Source organism: Stegostoma tigrinum, chromosome 22 (assembly GCF_030684315.1).
Source record: "Stegostoma tigrinum isolate sSteTig4 chromosome 22, sSteTig4.hap1, whole genome shotgun sequence".
Taxonomy (NCBI): Eukaryota; Metazoa; Chordata; class Chondrichthyes; order Orectolobiformes; family Stegostomatidae; genus Stegostoma; species Stegostoma tigrinum.
The window spans coordinates 8,372,714-8,391,414 of record NC_081375.1 but is presented as its reverse complement, the minus strand read 5'-3'; the positions used below and the strand labels follow the sequence as shown (position 1 = coordinate 8,391,414).

At 42.1% G+C, this 18,701-nt stretch overlaps 1 protein-coding gene across 3 annotated transcripts in view; it reads left to right on the top strand.

Annotated features, from left to right (window-relative positions):
* The window catches only part of cep112 (centrosomal protein 112), a 473,221-nt gene that overhangs the window by 450,659 nt on the left and 3,861 nt on the right, over positions 1-18,701 (top strand). For all 3 annotated transcript variants that reach the window (XM_059653621.1, XM_059653619.1, XM_059653620.1), the window contains one exon: positions 7,894-7,995. In XM_059653621.1, the coding sequence (XP_059509604.1) occupies positions 7,894-7,995 (102 nt within the window). The remainder of the gene's footprint in view (positions 1-7,893; positions 7,996-18,701) is intronic.

Genomic DNA, 18,701 nt, shown 5'->3' with positions numbered 1-18,701 from the left:
TCTAAAGGGCTCAAAGTATATTTTATATACATGTGGAAAGCCCTATAGCTTAGAAAGGATTACTGCCAAAATTGGCACACAAATGTTGCATTCATTCTTATAACATTCCTCTGCCCTGTATTTTAATGAACAAACAAGAAAGACAACGTGAGCATCTTAAGAACATAAAAAAAATGGGAGATGGATTTTCAAATCCTTGATCACACTGTGCTGTTCAGTAAGATCATGGCTGAACTGCATTATCAACCCTACTTTCGACTATCCACATTTCTCTTTATGTCTGAATGTCTGTCATTTACAATCTTGAATACTTTCTATGGTTGATCTTCCAAAGCCCTCTGAGGGAGACAATTCCAAAGATTCACAACCTTCTGATTGAAGATATATGTCCTTATCTCAGTTGTCATCAGCAGCAATCACTCACTAACAAATATTATTATCCATCTCGGAAATTCTGTGTCATTGGTCATGGGTTCTGTCGTCCTCACAAGGCTGATGGGCCGATCCTAGAGCAGCATCTCCAGTCGCACATTTGACAGGTATGGTCAGAATTGTCCTTGACTTGAGATCATTGGCATTCCTTTTTCAGACTCCTTTTCCATATCTCCCCTTTGTTGACGGTTGTTCCCGAAGAATTGTGTCCCTTCAGACAGGAAGTTCCCCGAGTCGGTTTCTTCAGAGTGAGGGTCTCCCAGGCGTGTACATCTACATTGCATTTCTTAAGGCAAACCTTCAGGGTGTCTTTGAAGCACTTCTTTTGTCCTCCTTTCATTTGAATGCCTTCCTTGAGCTGGACAAAGAAGATTTACTTTGGCAGTTGGAACCCAGCTGTCGTAAGCACATGGCCAACCAAGCAGCGATAACAAAGTGTGAAGCTGAATGAACACAGCAGCATTTGTGGTCCTGAGATGCTGCTTGGCCTGCTGTGTTCATCCAGCTTCACACTTTGTTATCTTGGATTCTCCAGCATCTGCAGTTCCCATTATCACTCGCCAACCAATCAGAGTTGGTTTTGAATGTTCATGGCTTTATGCTGATGCTATTGGCATCTTCAAGGATGCTGGTGTTAACACACTTGTCCTCCCAATTGATGCTGAGAATCTGTCTCAAATAGCATTGGTGATACTTCTCCAGTGTCTTCAGGTGGTGTCTGTAAGTAGTCCAACTTTCCAAGTCATACAGAAGAGTCAGAAGGATGACTACCTCGGTTCTTATTATCAATGCAGATGGCATGATCATCAAAGACTCTCAGCCTTAGGCATCCAAAGGCAGCGCTCATGGATTGGATGCAGTGTTGGATCTCTGCATTAATTTCAGTATTAGATGAGCATTTCCCCATTGATCTTAATGGGGGGAGAAACTGGAACTTGCCCTGAGATGGTTTGGTAAAGGACTTCTGTCTTCTTGAAGTTCAGGCTGAAACCGTTTCTTCAGTATGCTTCTGTGAAGATATTAAGCAAGGCTTGAATCTTCTTTTCCAAGAGAGCAGAGATTACATTGAAGCAAGGTGAGTGTCATTTTCTTCTTGGATTTCAACCGGTTGAGGTTGAAAAGTTTTCCATTTATCCTGTAGACAATGTCCACACCACTGGAAAGCTTGTTCTTGATGAAATGGAGAATGATGGCAATAAAGATGGTGAAGAAGATGGGGGCATGACCCATCCCTGCTTGACTCCTCAATGAATTCTGTCGTATTACCATCAGTGAGGACTGTTGTCAACATTTGTCGTGGAAGAGATGGAGACTGTTGATAAATTTCTCTTGACAACCAGCCTTTGACAGTGTCTTACATAGCACTGAGTCAGGAAGAAATCGTCAGACACTTACTCAGAGATTATCGCCCTATAGTTCTAGAATCTCTAGCTCAGGGAAACAGTCTCTCAGCATCTACCTGTAAGATGTCTTTTATGTGATAATGACACCACCTTTTATCCTATAAACTCTAGTAAGTATGATATCCTCAGCCCAAATTCACATACCGAGAAATCAATCTGCTGAACTCATGTTGCAGCTCCTTTAAGGCAGTGCTGTTTCTTTATTCATTTTCAGGATATGGACTGTGCTGGCTAGACCAGCATTTATTATTCATTCCTAAATGCCCTGGAAAAAGTAGTTGTCAGATGCCTTCTTGAACCATTGCAATCTATGGGGTTTAGGCACAACCACAGTGCTATTAGGAAAGAAGTTCCAGGATTTTGCCCCAATGACACTGAAGTAACAGCCATATAGTTCCAAGTGAGGATCATGTTTGACTTGGAGGAGAACTTTCAGGTAGTGGCATTTCTATATATCTCCTGACCATGTTGTTCAAGGTGGTAGAGGTCATGGGCTTTGAAGGTGCAGTTGTAGAAACCTTGATTATTTGCTGCAGTGCTGTTTATAGATGGCACACACTGCTGCCAGTAATCATGGGTGGTGAAAGGAGTGAATATTGAAGGTGGAGAATATAACACAAATGAAAGGGCTGCCTTGTCCTGCATGGTTTTGAGCTTCTTGAATGTTTTTGGAGCTGCATTCGTCTAGGCAAGTAGAGAGTATCCCATCACACTCCTTGTGCTTTGTAGATGGTGGACAGGCTTTGCATTGTCAGGAAGTGAATTGCCTGCACAGATTTCCATCCTCTGTTCTACTCTGCTGATGTAGCCACAATGTTTATATGGCTGGTTAAATTCAGTTTCTGGTAAATTGTACCCCACAAGATTCCGATTGGGGATTCAGCAATGATAATGCAATTAAATGTATGTGGAGTAGTTAGATTCTCTCGTTTTGGAGATAGTCATTGGTTGGCACTTGTGTGGCGTTAGTGTTAGCTGCCAGTTTTAAGACTGAGTCTGGATATTGTCCAAGTCTTGATGCTTATGGATACAAAAGTATGTGATCTCACAGAAACGCGACATAATTACAGCAACATTTCCTTACTCTTTACGTCCTGATGCTCTAGCATTAAAGGATAGCATATCATTTGCTTTCCCAGTTACTTGCTGTAGCTGCATATTAACTTTTGCAATTCGTACAAATGTCACCTTCTTAAAAATTTGTTTATGGGATGCGGGCTTTTAATGTCAGATTTTTATTTAATTCAAATTTCACTATGTTCCCTGAACATAAACCTCTTTTTATTTTGATTGACATTGACACTAGTCCATTGCCACCTCCTATGTCATAATGATATGGGAGGAACCCAGAATTAATTCAACAGTTGTCCACTGGGCAATGAGGTACTGAGCTGCTTGGTCACCACCATTTCCTCCTGATGGTTGGTTTCACACCACTGTTGATGGAATTCTAGTTAGCCTCCTGCTCTTAAAGGCAGTTTTATCCCTCTTAAAACTTCTTGATTGATTCAGTGGAAACTGTTATTGCAATCTTAAAGACAGATCGAAGACAGGGCAGAGGGGTCTCTTTTAATCAGAGATAATGGGAACTGCAGATGCTGGAGAATCCAAGATAACAAAATGTGGGGCTGGATGAACACAGCAGTCCAAGCAGGCACAAAAGCTGATGTTTCGGGCCTAGACCCTTCATCAGAAAAGGCTTTTCTGATGAAGGGTCTAGGCCCAAAATGTCAGCTTTTGTGCTCCTAAGATGCTGCTTGGCCTGCTGTGTTCATCCAGCCCCACACTTTGTTATCTTGGGGTCTCTTTTAATTATGGATAAAGCACTGGAGGTCTCAATGAAGGGGATGGTGGGGGTATTAAATTTCTATGAAAGGCCAGGTGCCCTCATAGAATGTTCTCCAAAGGAGATAGGAGTGGTGTGAAACTAACCTTCAGGAGGAAATGGTGGTGACCAAGCAGCTCAGTACCTCATTGCTTAGTGGACAACTGTTGAATTAATTCTGGGTTCCTCCCATATCATTATGACATAGGAGGTGGCAATGGACTAGTGTCAGTGTCAATAAAAAGGAAATTCCTTTTGACACTGAGAACCTTGTATCAGTGCTGGAAGAAAGTAATGATGTCATGTAGGTAATCAAGGTCAATGAATGTACCTTCACATGATTCCTCCACTGTACGACCAAGCTTGCTTCGCAGTGCACCACAATACTCTCACACAACCGGCAGCAGTCCTTGATACCCAGGGGTTACAATTAACATTCAGATACTCCAGCTCACCATTAAAATCTTGCACTGATCCAAGCCTCACAGCTCCCTCTTGCTGCACTTCATGTGTCCAGTTACTCAACTGTAGAAGGCACACTACCCAAATATAACACTACACAATCGCTGCAATCACTTCCCTCTCTTCAGCCCAAGGTGCCACACAGGAGTCAGGCACACATTGATCTGCTGGTCCCGACAGAGAAGATGGCACAAGCTGCAACAGACCCCATAGCATCTGGTGTCAGAGACTATTCAGATTATGGTACATTGCTGCTTTATTGAACTCTCAACTCCCAGCTCACCCTCACCTTGCTATCCAGCATGATGAGCAATATGTAGCTGTTGTGACCTTGGAGCACTTGCTTTACACCCCTAAACCCAGCTACCTCATAACAAGCCCCAATATATCCATTGTACCAGAAAGTGCAACCACACATTTATAGAACTCCAACGAGTTGCCTCACTAAAGGAAAAGTTTAAATCAGAAAAAATAGAGGTGTGTAAGGTGGGCAGTATACTTGTCATAGGTAATTTAGATCTACACACTAATTGATAAGCAAGAGTAACAAGGAATGCAAATCTGTAGAGTAAATCAGGGATTGTTGTTTAAAGCAGTACATGTCAAAGCCCACTTGGGAACAAACTGTTTTAAATCAAGTAATGATAATGAGGTAGGATTAATAAGAGATCTCATTGTTAAGGATCCTCTGGGGGTAGCAATCACAACATAGTAAATTTGAAATTCATTCGATGGAGAGCAACTTGGGTCTCAGAGCAGTGTCCTCAACTTAAACAAGAGCAATTACAGATGTATGAAGAAAGATTTATCTACAACAGGCTAGAAGATAGGCAGATCAGAAAGTCAGTGGATGAGCAGTTGCAGACATTTATGCAGATATTTCATAACCCTCAGCTAAAATTTATTCCACGCGAAAGGAAGGACTCAATGACAAGGATGAACATAGTTAACAAAGGCAGTCAAGTAGAGAATCCAATCAAAATCTAAGACACATAAAACAGTAGGTCAGATGATTGGGACTGTTTTTAGGAACCAGAAGTGCATGATGAAAAAGCTGTTGAGGGAGAAAATTGATTAGGAAAGTAAACTTGTTAGAAACGTAAAAACAAAAAACAAGATCTTCTATAGGTAAATAAGAAGGAAGAGTGGCTAAAGTAAGTCTGGGGTCCATGAAGACTGCAACTACAGCATTCATAACAGTGAACAGAGAAATGGTCAATAATTTAAACTAATACTTTGCATCAGTCTTCACAGTAGTGTACATTATAAACATCCCATAAGAGATAAGCAAGGTGCTAATGGGAAGAACAGTCTCTACCATTTAACAAACTAATGGGACTGAAGGCAGATATGTTGCTAGGATCTGGCAGTTTTAAAGGAAGTGACTACAGAAATAGTGGAGACATTGATCAAAATATTCCAGAACTCGCTGAATTCTGGGAATGTTCCAGCACATTGGAAAACCACTAATGTCATGCACCTGTCCAAGAAGGGAAGGAGATGGAAGACAGGAAATTGTAGGGCAGTTAATCTAGCATCTGTCATTGGGAAAATACTAGAGTCCATTATTAGGGGGGAAATAGCAAAACATTTAGAAAAATTTAATGCAATTAAACAAAGTCAACATGGTTTTGTGAAAGAAAAATCATGTTCAACAAATTTGCTGAAGTTCTTTCAGCATATAACAAGCAGAGTTGATGAAGGAGAGCTGGAGATATTGCATTTTTAAATTTTCAGAAGCATTCGTAAAGTGCCACATACAGGTTATTGGACAAAAAGGACCTCGCCTTATGGGGGTAATATATTATTATGGACTGATGATTAGTTAAGACACAGAAGACAGACAGTCAGATTAATGGTTCTTTTTCAGGCTGAAACAATATAGTTAATAGGATCAATCTTAAGGCTCAATTGTTTGCTATCTCCATTAATGACTTGATGAAATGGAGCAGTGTGTAATGTGTCCAAATTTGCTGACCAGACAAAAATAGATGGAATAGCATATTGTGATGATGACATAAAGAAACTGCAAGGTTCTAGAGATAGGTTAAGTGAGTGTGCAAAAACATAGCAAATCGTGTTTAATGTAGGAAAGTGTGAGGTCATGCATTTTGGTATGAAGAATCAAAAGGCAGACTGTTATTTAAATGGAGAGAAACACCAGTAAAAATGCAGCACAAAGGCATCTGTTTGTTCTTGCACATGAAACACCAAATGTCAGCATGCAAGTGTAACAAGCAATTACAAAGGCAAATTGAATTTTGGCCTTCAATGCTAATTTAAGAATAGGGAAGTCTTGTTATAACTATACAGGGTGTTAGTGCAACCACACCTCGAGTGCAGTATACAGTTTTGATCCCAGGATTGGAAAGGATGTCCTGGTCTTGGAGGCATTTCAAAAGAGATTCACGAGGCTGATTCCTGGGATGAACATATTGACTTATCAAGAATGGCTAAACAGGTTTTGTCTTTATTCATTGGCGTTTAGAAGAATGAAGTGTGATCTTATTGAAACATAAGATTCTGAGGGAGCTTTACATGGTGAGAAGATATTTCCACTAATTTGGGAATTTCAAACTAGGGACACAGTTTCATAATAAAGGGGCATACATTTAAGATGGAAATGCAAAGGAATTTCTTCTCCCAGAGACTAGTGAATGTCTAGAATTCTCTACTGCAGAGAATACTGGAGGCTAGATCACTAAAAAGTATTAAAGGAAAGGCAGATAGATTTTTGAAATGTCAGGGAGTTGAGGGCTCGAGGAGCTGGCGCAAAAGATGAGTCGAACCCTGGGACAGATCAGCCACGATCGTGTTGAATGGCCTGCTCTTCCTATATTTTGTATTCTTATCAGAAATAGGAGTGGACCATTCAGCCCCTCAAACATGCTCCACTATTCAGTAAGCTCATGGCTGATCTGATTGTGACATTACTGCCAATTTCTTGCCTGTCCCCCGTAATCCTTAACTCACTTGTCAATTAAAATTCCATCTAATTTAACCGTGAATATATTCAAAGACCCATCACTGCTGTCAAGGGAAGAGAATTCCAAAGATTAATGACCTTATGAGCAAAAAAAACCTCCAAACTTCAATAGAAATTCATCTGTCTTAACACTGTGCCCTTTCATTCTTGATTCCTCGCAAGGGGCAACATTCTCTCTGTATCTACCCTGTCAAGCACCCTTAGAATGGTATATCTTCCACTAAGGTTGGCACTTATTTTTCTGATCTACTACATGTGTTAATTCCAATCTGCTCACCACTTCATCGTAAGACAATCCCTTCACGTCAGGAGTAAATCTCCTGAACCTTCTGTGAACTGAGTCAAGTACCAGTTCAGATCTTCCAGATTTGGGCAGGGGTTCTCTTCCTCACAGTATATGACAAACGCTGTCTTTTATCATTTAATAAGGGACAGTCCTTCTGTTACTGCAGTTTTTGTTAGAGAGAGAGTGGAATTTAAAGCTGTAATCACCAAACGTTTAGACATAAAACATGTCAGAGTACTTCACTTAATTTCGCTGTCAAGCTTTTGTCTTGTATAATTTCACTGAGATGAACTTCAGATGAAAGCAGTAATGGAAACAGAGCAGCTCTAAAATCAAATTAGCACTGGCCTTCTGCTCCTTTAATAATAGTACTTCCAATTTCTAAGCGTCTCCAAATTCCATTCCATTATTTACTGACTTTATTTCTTCGCAGAACAGTAAGACACAGGTTTGCTTAAAAGAGAAATGTCATCCCCATTATCTTTGATTTTGTTTCCAGATCACTCACATCCAGCAAGAATATGAAATGAAAATCAAAGGCCTGATGCCTGCCACAGTGCGACACGAACTTGAAGATACTATTAGTTCCCTGAAGTCTCAGGTAAATCTCAATGGTAGAATGATCACTGTGAGTTTTTTTTATTTTAGCCCTATTTTCCTGTTATTTAAAATTGAGTTATCTGAGTCCATGGGTATCAGGTAACGTTACATTCATGAGATGCGAGCATTGCTGGCTAAGCTAGTATTTGTTTCCAGCTACTAATTGCCCTTGAAAAGATGTGGAAATGATGGTATAGAGTGGATCTGGGTGGGATGCCCTTTGAAGGGTCAGTGTAGACTCGAAGGACCGAATGGCCTGTTTCCACACTAAGGATTCTATGTGCTATAACTCCTTTTATTTCCCCTAGCTCCTCAGTTACCCCACATACCAACCATCTTCTGAATGAGTGAGATGTGGGGAGAGCTCAGGAAGTACTAGCAACCCTTAACTATCTCCCCAAAATGAACAGTCTTCTAGTGTGAGCTTAAATGATGACTATTGCTGGACAATTTCACTGTTAAGGGCATCTTAATCAAGCCTCAATTTAATCAGCTTTCATTCTAATTGCATTTCTGCAAATTTGGGGTTGCTAGTCAGTAATCAGAAGTGGGAGCCTTAATGTATTTTACTCATCCTGTAGCCCGTCGAAGGCACTGGAGAACTGGTGCAATTTGGTACTGCCACCTGACCTGAAATCTCATGGTTTACACAGTCTAGTGCACCTGAGTCTTTCATTGCTAGTCCAGGTAAATCAGCAACAGAATAAATGCCTTATGGGAGGAAATACATCAAATTATAGTACTATTCATAACCTCATTATCTGTTAATTCCATTTGATACATTGTTTTTAAATCCCTTCATGGTCTCCCTGCTCCCAAATTCTAAAATTCTTTTATGGTCCTACAGCTATCTAAGGCCCCTGCTATTATCTGAACATCCCCAATTTTCATCTCTTCAGTGTTTGTGACCACTGCCTTCAGCTGCCTATTTTCTAACTTATGAAATTCCCTTCCTGAACCTGTCCATCTTCTGATGATCCATGTCAGCATCCTCCAGAGGTTCCCTGCATCATAGATGCCAGTCTTTAGCCAATTCAATCCATCTGTGATACCAAGAAATGAATGGAAGCACTGGATACTGCAAAGGCTATGTGCCCAAGCAACATTCCAGTACTGAAATAGTATTCTAGAACTTTCTATTCCCCTAGGCAAGTTATTTCAATTTAGATAGAATCCCTACAGTGTGGAATTAGGCCCTTTGGCCCAACAAGTCGACACCAAACTTCAGAGAATTCCACCCAGACTCATCTACCCATAACCCACCTAATCTACACATCCCTTTGGGCACTTTAGCATGGTCCATTCACCTAGCCTGCACATCTTTGGACTGTGGGAGGAAACCAGCGCACCCAAAGGAAACGCACACAGACACAGGGAGAAAGTGCAACCTCCACACCGACAGTCACCAGGTCCCTGGAGCTGTGAGGCAGCAGTGCTAACCATTGAGCCACCATGCCACCCTAAGCGAGGGAGCTCATCACCTCTGGGCGGGCTCGAACTACCAACCTTTCAATTAACAGCCAAACATGCTAACCGATTGCACCACAGAGATAGGCTACAATTTAGTTGCAACACTCATCCACCCAACAATATGGAAAATTGCCCACATATGTCCTGTATACAAAAAGGAGGACAAATCTGAACTGGCCAATTACTGCCATCGGTCTACTCTCAGTCATCAGTAAAATAATGGAAGATGGCAATAAAAGGGCTCTCAAACAGCAGCTGCTCAATTAGTTGCTCAGTGACACCCAGTTTGGGTTCCGCCAGGGCCACGCAGCTCCTGACCTCATTACAGCCTTGTTCCAAGCATGGACAAAAGAGCTGAATTTCAGAGGTGAGGTGAGAGTGAAAGCTCATGACATCAAAGTTTTATTCGACTGTGTGTGCCATTCTAAGAGCCATAGGAAAACTGGAATCGTTGGGAATCGGGGAAAACTCTCCCCTTTTTGGAGTCATACCTGGCTTACATGAAGATGGATGTTGGTTTTGGTGGTCAGTCATCTCAGCTCCAGAACTTCTCTGTAAGAGTTCCTCACGGTAGTGTCCTAGGCCAAAACATCTTCAGCTGCTTAATCAATGTCCTTCATAAGGGAAGAAGGGGGATGATCACTGATGATGGCACAATGTTTAGCACCATTCATAATTCCTCAGATGCTGAAGTATTTTATGTTCAAATGCAACAAGATCTGGAAAATATCCACGCTTGGGCTGATAAGTGGCAAATACCATTCACACCAGGCAATGACTGTTTTCAAAAGAGACAATCTAACCATTGCCTCTTGACATTCAATAGCATTATTATTACTGAATCACCCACTACCAACATGTCTGGGGTTACCACTTACTAGAAACTCAAAACGACTTGACATATAAATATAATGGCTACATGTTCAGGTCAAAGGCTAGGAATACTGAGGCAAATACCTAACCTCCCTATAGCCTTTTCACCATCTGTAAGGTATAAGTCAGAGGTGTGATGAAAACTCCACACTTATCTGAATGAGTGCAGATACAACACTGCTGAAGAAGATTGACACCATCCAGGACAAAGCAGCCTGTTTGTTTGACACTTCATTCACAAGCATCAATGCCCTCCACCACAGATGTTCAGTAGCTGCAGTGTGTAGCATCTACAAGATGAACTGCAGAAATTCACCAAAGATCCTCTGACAGTACCTTCCAAACCCACTTCTATCTCTTTAAAAAAAAAGGCCTGCAAATACATGGGAACACCACCACTTGCAAGTTCCCCTCCAAGCCACTCACCATCCTGATCTGGAAATATATTATATTTTCTTCATTGCTGTCGAATCAGAATCCTGGAATTCTCTTCCTAATGACATTATGGATTTACCTGCAGCACATGGACTGCAGTGGTTCAAGAAGTAGCTCACCACCCTCTTCTCAAGGGTAACTAAGGACAAATAATAAATGCTGCCAGCCCACAAGGCCCACATTCCATAAGTAAATAGAAACTTTTTAAAACCCTCACTTTCCACCTTAAGACACTAATTACAAACTACATCTTTTGCCGACTAACCTGCATTAATATCCTCTTACGTGACTCAGCATTATGTGATTTGTTAACACTCCTGTTAGACACCTTGAGATATTTAGTTACTGTATAAATATTAGTTATAAAAAGCATTTGACATAGCTCTTACAGAAGCTGCAATGTCCAGGGACAGTATTTTTGGAATACCTGTTGATGCCTCTTGCTTAAAACCCTCTGGTGAAAGGTGCATTTTCCACCTCAGTGCCATTAGCTGTTTTACTGTCAATTGTTCTGTGTAGTTGCAGTTACCCACCAATGAAATGTACAACCTGGCAATAGTAACTCGGCTAACGATAAATAGGACAGGTTAGTTTTGTTTCTTGAATTTGATCACATGTAGAAAAGATGGTAGTGGAGTGAATACACATGCTTTCACGCCACTCCAAACCTCGTGAGAAATTCTGGTGCAAATTTTCCTTGTCTTTGGACCCATTTATTTACAAGCAACTTATTGGAATAAATCCAAGCTACTTTGAATGCTAAGGTAATTTTCCTTAGTTAAGCAATAAGTTTTTAACTGTAGAATTCAGAGATACGATCCTGTTGTTTGATTTGGCACAAATTCCACTACGTTAGTAACACTGACACTCAGCCACACCACGCTGATTATGTCATTGTCCCTAGTTTGGATTTGCTAGCCAAACAAAACCGATGTGTGTGCTAAATGGATAGTTGCAGGCCAATGGAAATCATTTTTTCCCTTTAAGAAACCCAGATCTTGCCCCATTCATTTTAGGTGTGAAGTATTTTATTGTTCAAAGTATTAAGCAATTAAATGAGCATAGCAGGCAGCCATTATTGTGGCTTGTCAGAAGATATGCTAGTGTAACAATTCTAACACACCAATGTCACACCATGGATTTTGTTTATACTTTCACCTTTGTGTCTGAATTTGAAACTGAGACAACAGCTCGTTTGTTACAAACTTTTCAGGGACTTTTCACCTGACAAAGTTATAAGCCATATTGCAATGATTACTCTGGATAGATTTCAGAGTATAAAACATGTTACAACTTGTCTATGATATGGGTAACTGTGAGATCCCACTTGAACTGCCACTTTTTATTAAAAGAGCCAAACAATGTCTGAATCAATTGATGTTGCATTACTTGTGATGGTCAACTGTTAAATCCTAAAACTGAGAGTCTAACAGCTGGTGTACTTAGTGATTCAAAATATAATTTCATACAACTAAACTGTTTCTTATTACTTGGCATACTTTAGATATCATTATCAGTCAGATTTTGTTTGATGAATTTCTGCACTCTTCTATTAAAGGTGCAGCCTCACATATCCTAGTCTAATCACGAGCCTTAACATCAAGAATGCAGACTGTTTGAACTCTGAGGATAGTGGGAGACAGTTGTCTAATTCACAAATCAATACAGTAGATAATGCTTGTGTTTAACACAGGGAAGTCAGCAATAAACTGATAGTCAGGAAATTAGATAGTTACTGTTAAGGTAAAATGAGACGGGAAGAAATAATGCCTGCTGTCTTTCCCAGACACTGACACCCACTCATTCTCCTTGCAATGGATCTTGGCTCCTTCCTCACCTTGTTTGTTGGTTTTGTTTGTGTATCTGTACATGTAAGGACATCCTGCTTCTATGTGTCCAAACTGTTCATAACATGAGAAAACTTTTAGCCAGTTACAGAACCCATATAGGTAGAGAAATAAAAACGTTGCATGGGTTTGAACTTGGTCAAGAAGATTAGATTTGGAAAAAGACAGCAAAGATTCAGAAATGGAGCGGCCGCTTAGATAATAGTCAGAAGCCACACAACACAGGTTACAGTCCAACAGGTTTATTTGAACTCACAAGCTTTTGGAGTGCTGCTGTTTTGTCAGGTGAAGTGAAGTATATAGACACAATTTATAGGCAGAGAGATCAAACGATCACTCACATAGTGTGAGTATATTGTTGATAGGCTGAATAATAAGTCTTTGCAGGTGATCAAAAGTGTCAGATGGTGTGAGTAATGTAAGTAATGTCTCAACAGCTGAATATCAAGTGAAGGGATGACTTATAATCCAATTAATTGAGACAGAGTGATAATTACAAAAAATTTAAAATAAGGTGGTGCTAGAGACAAACCAAATGGCTAGAATAGCAATATAGGTATGAGTCGCATGGCGAGGGTCTAACCAAAGTAACACCATCCAAGAATAAACTACTCCATCACCACTGGATGTCCCATCAAATCAGGCAAGGGGACATGATATGTGATGGCATGTCATGGCATCTTCACACCCATTGTACAAGGAACCCCTAGCTTCTGTCATAACACTAAAGACTTCTTACAGAAACTCAGCACCCATGGACCAGTCAAACCAGGAACATTACTCGTCACAATGGACATTTCAGCACTCTACACCAGCGTTCCCCAAGATGATGACATCACTCCAACGGCCTCAGCACTCAACACCAATCCTACAACTCATCCACTTCAGCCTCTTCATAGAGTCCACTCAGTGTGGAAACAGGCAAGTTGGCCCAACAAGTCCAAAGAGAATCCGAACCAGATCCATCTCCCCACCTTATCCCTGTAACCCTTCATTTCCCATGGCTAATGCACCTCACCTATACATCCTTAATTAAAATGGGCAATTCAGCTTGGCCAATCCACCTACCCTGCACATCTTTGGATTGTGGGAGGAAACCTGAGCACTTGGAGGAAACCCGCACAAGCACTTGGAGAACATGAAAACTCCACACAGACAATTGCCCAAGGCTGGAATCGAACCCAGGTCACTGGTGCAGTGAGGCAGCAGTGCAAACCACAGAATCACCATGCCACCTATCCTCAACCACAGTGTCTCCATCTTTGACAAGCAACTCTACATCCAGACACACAGAACAGCCATGGAGACCAAATGTGCATCCCAATATGCCAACATTTTCATGCACAAGTTGGAACAAGACTTCTTTGCTGCACACGACCTCCAGCCAACTCTATCTACCAGATACATTGATGATATTTTCTCCCTTTAGACTCATGGCAAATAAATCACTGAAACAACTATACAACGATTTCAACAGATTTCATCTCACCATCAGATTTGTGTGGGCTCCCCTTCAAAATCAGTCTCATTCTGGAACAAATGAATCTCCAACAAGGACAGACACCTCAGTACCTCACTCTCCTGCAAGCGCAAAGATAATCTCTCAATGTTGCACTTCTCTAACTTCCATCTTAAACATGTTAAAGAAACCATCCCCTATGGACAAATCCTGCATATACACAGGATCTGCTCGGATGAGGAAGAACATGATGGACACTGAAAGTTGTTGAGGGGTGCCCCTATAAGAACAGAATACGTTGCTTAACTCATTGATTGCCAGTTCCCAGGTGCCACAGTGAAAAACCACAACAACTTCCTCAGAAGACAGACACAGGACACAACCGAGATAATAAAATGTGAGGCTGGATGAACACAGCAGGCCCAGCAGCATCTCAGGAGCACAAAAGCTGACGTTTCGGGACTAGACCCTTCATCAGAGAGGGGGATGGGGGGAGGGAACTGGAATAAATAGGGAGAGAGGGGGAGGCGGACCGAAGATGGAGAGAGGAGAAGATAGGTGGAGAGGAGAGTATAGGTGGGGAGGTAGGGAGGGGATAGGTCAGTCCAGGGAGGATGGACAGGTCAAGGGGGTGGGATGAGGTTAGTAGATAGGAAATGGAGGTGCGGCTTGAGGTGGGAGGAGGGGATGGGTGAGAGGAAGAACAGGTTAGGGAGGCGGGGACGAGCTGGGCTGGTTTTGGGATGCAATGGAGTGGAGAGATTTTGAAGCTTGTGAAATCCACATTGATACCATTGGGCTGCAGGGTTCCCAAGCGGAATGTGAGTTGCTGTTCCTGCAATCTTAGGGTGGCATCATTATGGCACTGCAGGAGGCCCAGGATGGACATGTCGTCTAAGGAATTGGAGGAGGCGTTAAAATGGTTCATGACTGGGAGGTGCAGTTGTTTATTGCAAACCGAGCGTGGGTGTTCTGCAAAGCGGTTCCCAAGCCTCCGCTTGGTTTCCTCAATTTAGAGGATGCCGCAATGGGAACAGCAGATGCAGTATACATTGGCAGATGTGCAGGTGAACATCTGCTTGATGTGGAACATCATCTTGGGGCCTGGGATGGGGGCGAGAGAGGAGGTGTGGAGGCAAGTGTAGCACCTCCTGCTGGGTGTGGTGGGGTTGGAGGGGAGAGAGGAGCAAACAAGGGAGTCCCGGAGAATAAATCGATGTCCATTTCAAGTGGTCTCTCCGGAAGGCAGACAAGCATGGGGATGGAAAAATGTCTTTGGTGGTGGGGTCGGATTGTAGATGGCGGAGGTGTCAGAGGATGATGCGTTGTATCCGGAGGTTGGTGGGGTGGTATGTGAGGAGGAGGGGGATTCTCTTTTGGCAGTTATTGCGGGGACCGGGTGTGAGGGATGTGTTGCGGGAAATGCGGGAGACATGATCGAGGGCGTTCCCGACCGCTGCGGGGGGGGAAGTTGCGGTCCTTGAAGAACGAGGACATCTGGGATATATGGGAGTGAAATACCTCATCCTCAGAGCAGATGTGGCAGAGGCGAAGGAATTGGGAATAGGGGATGGATTTTTTGCAGGAAGTTGGGTGGGATTAGGTGTATTCTAGGTAGCTGTGGGAGTTGGTGGGCTTGAAATGGACATTGATTTATTCTAGGTAGCTGTGGGAGTCGGTCGGCTTTATTCTAGGTAGCTGTGGGAGTCGGTCGGCTTTATTCTAGGTAGCAGGACACAATGAACTGAGTGCCCTTCGTTGTCCAGTACATCCTTGGTGCAGAGAAACTACATCATGTTCTTTGCTGCCTTCAACATGTCATCAATGATGAACATCACGCCAAGATTATCACTATACCTCTATTTCTCGCCCTCAAACAACTACCAAACCATAAACAGTCCATTGTTCGCAGCAAACTATCCAGCCGTCAGGCCAACCCTGATTACACACAACCCTGCCATGACAACCTTTACGAAGACATGCCAGATCTTCGACATGGACACTACCGTCACATGGGAACACCACCCAACACATACACAGCAGATACTCATTTGACACAGCTAGTGTTATCTACCTCATACGTTGCATGCAAGAATGCCCTGAGACATGGTATATTGGTGAGACTCTGCAGATGCTATGACAATAGATGAATGGACACTGTGCAACAATCACCAGACAGGAATGTTCCCTTCCTCATTAGGAGTCGGCCTCATTAGGACCATTTAAACAGCTATTAGATAGGCATATGGATGATAGTATAAGGTAGCGGTGGAGGTTAGAAAGACCTAAGGTTTAGGGTAAACATTCAGCACAACATCATGGGCTGAAGGGCCCTGTACTGTGCTGTACTGTTCTATGTTCTTCCAGTTGGAACACTTCAGAGGTCAAGGACATTCAGCCTCCGATCTTTTGGTAAATGTCCTCCAAGTGGCCTTCAAGGTACACAACACAGAATCACTGAGGGGAAACTGATAGCTAAATTCCGTACCCAATAAGGCGGCCTCAACTGTGATCTTGGATTCATGCCACACTACATGTAACCCCACCATACTGTTCAGTGTCTGTAACATCTTCCTTACTGCTCTGTTTTGACACCATCACCTTGATAACTTATAATGATCTCTCGACCTTAATTAGTTTGTACAGTTTTGGATTATTTGTTACTTTGATTAGACTCTTGCCATGCGCGTCTTGTACCTATCATGTCACTCCAGCCATTTGGTTTGTCTCCAGCACCACCTTATTTTCAATATTTTGTAATTATCTCTCTGCCTCAGTTAATCAGGTCATGGGTCATCCTTTCACTGGCTATTCAGCTGTTGACACATTACTCACACTGTCTGACACTTTTGATCACCGTCAGAGGCTTAGTATTCAGCCCGTTGACACTCCACTCACACCCTTTGAATGATCCTTGGATCTCTCTGCCTATAAAATCTGTGCCTGTATGCGTCTCTTCACTTCACATTACGAAGGAATAGAACTCCAAAAGTTTCTAATTTCAAATAAACCTGTTTGACCAAAACCTGGTATTGTATGACTTCTGACCTCGTCCACCCCAGTCCAACACCAGCACCTCGATATCATTTCGAAAACAGGTTACCAGGCTAATCTAGCCAACAAATGGAGGTTGTGGGAATTCTGTAGTCAATTGGGAATTTCCTTCCCAATCCTGTAGGTTTCTCTTTCCTCCTTTACATCACTCCATAAAAATAACTTCTTGATCAAGCCTTTTGGACATCTGTCCCAATATCACTTTTTGTAGCTCAGTGCCAGTTTTTTTTTGTTCATTCATGGGATATGGGTATCACTGACTAGACCAGCATTTATTGCCCATCCCTAATTGCCCAGAGAGCAGTTAAGAATCAAGCACATTGCTGTGGGTCTGGAGTCACAGATAGGCCAGACCAGGTAAGGATAGCAAATTTCTTTCTTTAGAAAACATTAGTAAACTAGTTTTCCTGACAATTGGCAATGGTTTCATTGTCATCATTAGATTCTTATTTCCAGTTTATTATTGAATTTAAATTCTGCTATCTTTCATAGCGGGATATGAAGCCAGGATCCCAGAATATTTTCTTGATCTCTGGATTGATTACAATGCCAAAGAACTGAGGGTGCTAGAAATAAGAAACAAGAACAAAAGTTGCTGGAAAAAGTTAAGAGTTCTGGCAGCAGTGAGCAAAGGAGGAATGGATAAGGGTGTCCCAGAGGGAGCGTTCCTTGCAGAAGGGTAACAAGGGAGGGAAGGGGAGGGGAATATGTATTGATGGTGACATCCCATTGGATCATTACCCACCATTTCTAATACCTCCAGCTATGCCTGCACTTCATTAAGTCTAGTCAACTACATTCGCTGCTCACGATGTGGTCGCCTCTGCATTGGGGAAATGAAGCATGGACTGGGTGACCACTTTGCATAACATTTTCATTCCATCTGCAAAAAAGACCCGGAACTTCCCGTTGCCTGCCACTTCAACACACCACCTTGTTTCCTTCTGGACTCAATATTATGTTCAACAATTTTCGAGCACGAGGCACCTTCTCCCATGTTCTTACCCCAACTTCGTAACATCAGGCCTTGTTATCACATGTTCTGCTATTTCACACATCCCATTGTTAGCCACTAAGAGCCCCCATTAGCAGCCAGTCATTCTCCTAGGCTGACCATTATTCACTCCTTTGTCCAACTGTCCTTCTCTCTCTTTGGGCTGTATCTCCACCTATAGTTTACTCATAATCTCCTTCCACCACCATATCTTCTGCATTAAAAATAACTTTTTCTGAGTTGTCATCGTTTCTGAAGAAAGGTCACTGGAACCGAGACGTTAACTCTGATTTCTCTACTCAGATGCTGCCAAACCTGCTGGCAGTTTCCAGCAATTTCTGTTTGTGTCTGAATTGATTGTCAACTGATAATTACCACTTGGCCATCACCTACCTCAGTATTTTGCTTGATATTGTTTCTGTGGTCAGTGTTCCCTCTAAAGTGTACAGCAATATGAACATCTCCACACAGGCATCTCACAAGACAGTCCCTTTAATTGACATGCAAAATAATTTAGATGGTTCACACACTGCACAAAAAAAATTAGAGGATAAGTTGTATGGGATATTTCAATT